Source organism: Salvia miltiorrhiza, chromosome 6 (genome assembly GCF_028751815.1).
Source record: "Salvia miltiorrhiza cultivar Shanhuang (shh) chromosome 6, IMPLAD_Smil_shh, whole genome shotgun sequence".
Taxonomy (NCBI): domain Eukaryota; kingdom Viridiplantae; phylum Streptophyta; class Magnoliopsida; order Lamiales; family Lamiaceae; genus Salvia; species Salvia miltiorrhiza.
This window is the reverse complement of record NC_080392.1, coordinates 33,634,473-33,640,708: the sequence shown is the minus strand read 5'-3', so window position 1 is coordinate 33,640,708 and position 6,236 is coordinate 33,634,473. Positions and strand designations below refer to the sequence as shown.

At 42.1% G+C, this 6,236-nt stretch overlaps 1 protein-coding gene across 1 annotated transcript; it reads left to right on the top strand.

Annotated features, from left to right (window-relative positions):
* LOC130990787 (uncharacterized) lies at positions 1-339 on the top strand. Its single transcript, XM_057915021.1, has one exon. It carries the CDS (start codon positions 1-3, stop codon positions 337-339), a length of 339 nt encoding a protein of 112 aa, XP_057771004.1.
* The last annotated feature ends 5,897 nt before the right edge of the window (positions 340-6,236 follow it).

The following is a 6,236-nucleotide window of genomic DNA, read 5'->3' as shown; positions in this document are numbered from 1 at the left end:
ATGTTGACGGAGTTGGATGAGTGGAGAAATGAAGCGTATGAGAGTTCCCGTATCTACAAGGAAAGGGCGAAGAAGTTCCATGATTTGAACATTCGCACAAAGGAATTTAAGCCGGGACATGAAGTACTCTTGTATGATTCTAAGCTTCGACTTTTTCCTGGCAAGCTGCAGTCTAGATGGAGAGGTCCATATGTGGTTCACAAGAGCAATTGGATTGGGACTTATGAGTTGCTTGCATCGAATGGGTCCACTTTCACTGTTAATGGCCATCGCCTCAAACCGTACTTCAAAGCAGAGTTGGATCACGACGTGGAAGTGGTCAATTTCATTGATCCATGATTGGAGGTATCGTCAAGCTATAGACGTTAATTTTAGCACTTGTTGGGAGGTAACCCAATTTTTATTGCTTTGTTAGTTTTTGCTCGTTTTTCTTTGTTTTCATTTGTCGCTTCTTTCTTCTCGTTGTTACTTAGTTTCGCCTTGTTAGTTCTTCTTCGTTTTTAATGTTTTTCCTAGTGTGTTTCGTTTTTGCAGTTTATTTAAAAAAAAAATGAGGCGAAAATCAAAAACGGCGACCAAACTCCGAATTCGGCGACCCAGTTCTGAATTCGGCGACCAGAACGGCGATCGCCGGCCAGGTCGCCGAAATCCCTGGACGAAAATTGCACTTGGTCTTGAAAATCGGCGATCGCCGAATTAACTCACGAAAACGCCGAAATTCGGCGACCAACTCGGCGATCGCCGAGTAGGTCGCCGAGTTGCCCAGGTAAGCCTTTAAACGCGATTTTCACCCCATTTTTCCTATCTTACACCTAAAACACACACTCAGCACACATAGTAGTCAATTTTTCGAAAATTCTTCATTCAATTACTCCCAAACGACTTTGAATCTTCACAATTCCTTCCATACATCCACTACCCACATCATTAGCTTCCACTCCATCCGATTACTTCGGGTTTTCATCCACCACATCGGGAGATTCACGAATTTGGGGTTTTTGCTCAAGAACACTAGAATTTTCAAAAATCACTCCTAAATCTTCAAGGTATGTGTTTCTAACTCTTAATCTAGTGTTATTCCTATGCTACTACTACGATTCTTTGGTTTGATTGTGGAATTTGTGATGAGTTAGTAGAGCTAGGGTTTATGCTAGAATTTTTTTTTTTGTGAGCTTCATCTTATGCTTTGTGTTGGTGTTTGAGCTTATTGATAGATACTTGTTGGTGTTGATGAAGTGGTTGAATTCATAATAGCATGCTAGTTCTAGATTAGTCAAATCTCAAAGGGATATTGTCTTTGCTTTGATTTTGTTTGGTCTTTATTTGATGATGATATGTGATGATGATTGTGGCATTGATAAAATCCATGAGGCTTTGTGTATTTGGGGAGATTAAGCATGTTATGGGGGATTATGATAGACAAAGGAGGTTGGATTTGTCAAGAGAGATGGAAAGGGGGTGCTAGTTAGCTTGTTTTACAATCTTGTACATGTTTAAATGGTCTCTAACTAGCACCTAATCCAGGTACAATGGCTCCAAAGAAGCGTAGAACCGCTGGCGCCTCAAGCTCACACCAACCAGGCGAGTATACACGGGAGGACCCCGAGTTTCATGGGGTAGTCCTGATATCCGACGATGATAGGGTCCGGTTTAAGAAGCTTGCCAAGAAGGGGATCGAAATCACACGGTATGCCGATCACGACCTTCTCCGGGAGATGGGAATTTATGACGACGTGAGAGACCTGTTCTACCATGTGGGGTGGGTCCACATCTTTAATGGTGGATGGCCCACCTATGAACGAGCAACGTTGGAGATTCTGAGCTCGTTGGATCAGTCGGTCTTCAAGGAAAACAGACCGAGAACCATCTCTTTCCAGCTCAACAATGTTTGGGAGGCAGATATCGCGGTGACCGAGATCACCACGGCACTCAACTGCAGAGTAGGGGGCTACACCGTGCACACAATTGGTACAGAGTTCAATGATGGAGCATTCTGGAGAGAAATAGCCCTGCCGAGCGCTGGTTCATTTGTATCGGGGACGTCGAATGCGGCGGACATCAGAAATCCTGTCCTCAGAATGGTACACCGCATCTTGGCTTATACGGTGCTTGCACGGAAGGACAACACTCATGTGACGAGGCAGGAGCTGTTCATCATGTGGGGGATGCTCACACGCACCCCAATGGATTTGACTTACATCCTCCTCAAGCAGTTGTTTAAGGCATCCAGCGCGACCAGAGGAGTGATTACAATTGGAGGGATGCTTACACCCCTTGCCCGACGTATTTGTCCCGCCGTTGCTCAATGGGATGCGTTGGCAGGTGATACGCTACTCAACGGTCGCCGAATAGTCCACATGCGATTCTTGACGAGCGCCCAGCCCCCATTCAAGCTGGTGCAAAGTGATGGAAACCACTTTCCCCTGCCGAACCCGCCTCTCACCCGAGTGGGCGGACGCTTTGAGACGCAAAATTGGCTAATGAACACTGACTCCCACTTGAGGGTTATTGCAGGACAGCGGGTTGATGAGCAGGTCTTTCAGCAGGAGCAGGTGCATGAGGAGGAAGAGGAGCAGGAGGAGCCCGCGGCAGAAGCAGCAGGAGAAGAATGGGGACCGGGAGCCCATTTTGATGTGACTGACCTCACCGATCGGATGCAGCGGTTGCAGGCCTTCGCCGAGCAACAGAAGGCGCAGCTCACGGTGATGCGCACTGACGTCACAGCGGTTCGCCTGCAGCAACAAGCGATGGATGCATATCAGCGCGAGCAGTTTGCTCATTATGGCGCTTTTGAGACATACGCCCGGGAGGAGTTCAACCGGCAGGCGACCTTTGAGGCGTGGCAGCGGGCTGAGATGGTGAGACAGCAGCAAGAATATGCGAGGCAGATGGCTATGCAGGAGGAACTCCTACGACAGTTTCAGGAGTTCCAGAGGAGACAGGGAGGATCGCCATCTTGAGGATTTGTAAGTATGCTCACCATAACTTTTATCTATTTTTCCCTCCAAACTTATTTTCGAGCATACGCTCCTTAATAAGTTTGGGGGAGGGGGATGGAGATTAGTTATGGTTTGCATTTTTAGCCTAGCGTATTTTTGATCTTTTTGATGTTTTGAGGAGTTTTTCTTAGTTTTTCATTCGTGGGCCTGTAATTAAATTGATATATTCTCTCAGATACACTCCGTAGTTTCTTTGCTATTTGAATGTTTGTTGCTCCATTTAGTTGATTGGTAAGGTGCCTATGACGATTTCTGCGAAAAAGAAGGTAATTCCCAATTTTTCTTGATATGGTGACATGATTTGAACTGATATGTGTGATTGATGAGTTTATTTTGCCTTGACTTTTGACGTTGAACAAGCTAGTGAGGAATTGAGCCTTAACTGCCCATATTTGCAGTTTGTTCTTTGTTTTTTAGTGTTGTCATGCATGTAGTGCGCTTCTAGAACTTGCCATGAGTCTTGGTCGAGGTTGCTTGTTGTGTTCGAGAGTTTGAGATGATCTTAGGCCATTTTTCGTAAGCCACGTTATATCCCAAACACTTTCCTGAAAATATTATTCCTTTGTTAGCCGTGTTTGAGCCTTTTTAAGCTTTGATTCATTAACCGGATGATAGGGGGTGATGGAGTATATGGGGATCGTCGTGTGATATTGACTGTGGGTTGATTGAAATAAGGGTGAAACATGATTCTAGTCATTCTTATAAGCTCTAGAAAAAGAAAAAAAAAAAAAGAGAAAAAGAAGGAAATTTTGATGAAAGTTGATTGAGAAAGTCGAGCGATAATTGAAAAATTCATGGATAGTCGACTTTGTTGTTATGAGAAAAATGAGAGCTTAAAAGAATGTCTAGTTTGATTTATGATGATTATATCCCTTGGTTTGTGATGATTATGGAGATGTTGTTAGGTGGAAGATGGAATTTATTCCATACTTGAATGGTGAAGTCATAAGGTTGGTGAGAGCAATTTAATTTGAGTCACTTAGCCAAATTTCCCTACCTAATCCAATGTCCCTACATTAGAACCCAAATTTAAGACCTATTTGATCTTACCCTTGGCACACTTTTAGCGATGGAGATTTTGAGACAATTGGCAAGCATATGGTAAGTAATCTGCATTGCATGAGTTTCGATGAGTGATACACGTCCTTTTTCCATCAATTGAGAGTTGAGTGAAACACTTTTATCTTGAGAGTCAATTGTTGGAATGTCAAGGTTGAATTTGCCATTGATTATGCTTGTTAGTGATTATTGTGTTCATATGTTGAGAATTTGAGGGAATTCGAAAGGTTTTATTTTTCTGAGGCATCGATGATCCAATCATCTTACCCATTCGTGTTTATTGTTTTGTTCATCTCGTTGTTCAAGGACGAGCAACATCTTAAGTTTGGGGGAGTTGATAAACACTCATTTTGCATGGTTTTTATGGTTTATATTCTGTAGTTTAAGTCGATTTTACACCCGTTTCATTATCGTTTGGAGTTCATTTACTATTATTTCGTGATTTCACGATTGGGTGTAGTTTTGACTGTTTGGATGCAGAATTGAGTGATATTGGAGCATGGAGTGTAAGGAACATGTTGAAGAGAAGAGTTTTGAGAGAATCGAGCCCAAAAATCGAGAAAAGATGAAGATTCTGGAGTCGGGACGGAAAAGGAGCAGTTCGGCGGTCAAAGGGAGTTGACCGCCGAATTTCAGCGTTTTAAGGAGTGAAAACGGCGACCAGAACGGCGATCGCCGGCCAGGTCGCCGAAATCCCTGACTAAAATTTAGCCTTCGGAGGAAAAAACGGCGATCGCCGTTTTCTAGTGCAATTTGGCCAAAATTCGGCGACCAGTTCGGCGATCGCCGGATGGGTCGCCGTTATTAGGCGTGTTTTATTTTCTTCCGCGTTTTTACGATTTTTCAAGTTATTTTCGGTTTAGAACTTGGTTTTTCACCCTAAGACTATAAATAGGTCCTCTTTAGACTTATCTAGGGTTCCCAGTTTTAGTTTTTCAGTTCCCAACATTCATATTTTAGTTTTATAGCTTTAGAACTTTTTAGCTTTCCAGTTTTCAAGGTTTGGATCAAGATTGAAGATTCAAGCCGCTACAATCGTTTTAATTCGGTTTTTATACAATTTGTTTTTACAATTGCGTTCAATTTAATTATGTTTATGTTTGATTTTATTATGTCTGGCTAGTCTTTTAATCTGAACCTAGGGTTTGTACATAGCTGATTGATTATGTGTTTTTGATTTATTGATATCAATTTGCCTTCCAACTTGTGATTCATGATTCCTGGTGCCTGTTCTCTTGTGAATTATCTGATCAATGATTTACATGTCTAGCTGTTCAGTTTGAGTCTTCAATGCGATAATTGTTCAGCCGATTCAGGAATGCATGATATAGTGTTAGCCTTGAGTCTTGAATGCGATAGGTGAAGCTATAGGAAGCTATTCTTTATGTGCTATTTGGAGTTAATTTATTCATTGGAGTCTTGAATGCGAAAAGGGATTTATTAATCTACGTTTATAGGTGGTCGTTAGAGACGCTTGTGAATAATATAGTGATCTTTCATCAGGGTTGGATTAAAATTGGTAATTGAATCAATAGGTTAAATGCATGTAGTTGATTAGTGAAAGTACATCCCTAGGGTCAGAGTTTTCCATATTTTTGAGTTACGTAATCGTTATTTATATGCTCTTTTGTTTTAATTTAGTTAATCTTAGTTCATAATTCACCTTCATTATTGTTTTACTTGTCTACTGTTAGAGTCTGTATAGGAAATAGATAGTGCAAATTCGTTTTACAGTCTCTGTGGATACGATACTCTGCTTGCTATTTGCGTACTACAATTGCACTGTTTAGTTGCAGTTATTGTTACTATAAAAATAGTGATCAGAGGTGCAAACTGAAAATGAAATGGCTGCTGTTCTTAGGCCGAAAACAGGTGGAAAGAAACATGGAGAGGGGAGGAAAAATAAGCCGAGTTTTTACCTTGTTCAAGTCGGCAGCAAGAATCTCGCTCTACTCCCCTTCGTGCAAGGCGTCAAGAGAGATGAAACTTCTTGCTGTTGCTGCTGAAAATTCTAAGTGTTGAAAGGAGAAAGGGGTGGCTCAAGGATTGAAGAGTGAATTTATACTTGGAGCTCGGTTGATGTGCACTTGAGTGCTAAAAGGAGGAGCATGGTTGTAGCGTGGCTGAACTGACATGTTAGTTGTACTTGGGCATGGCTTGTTGCATGGAGAAGAGCTG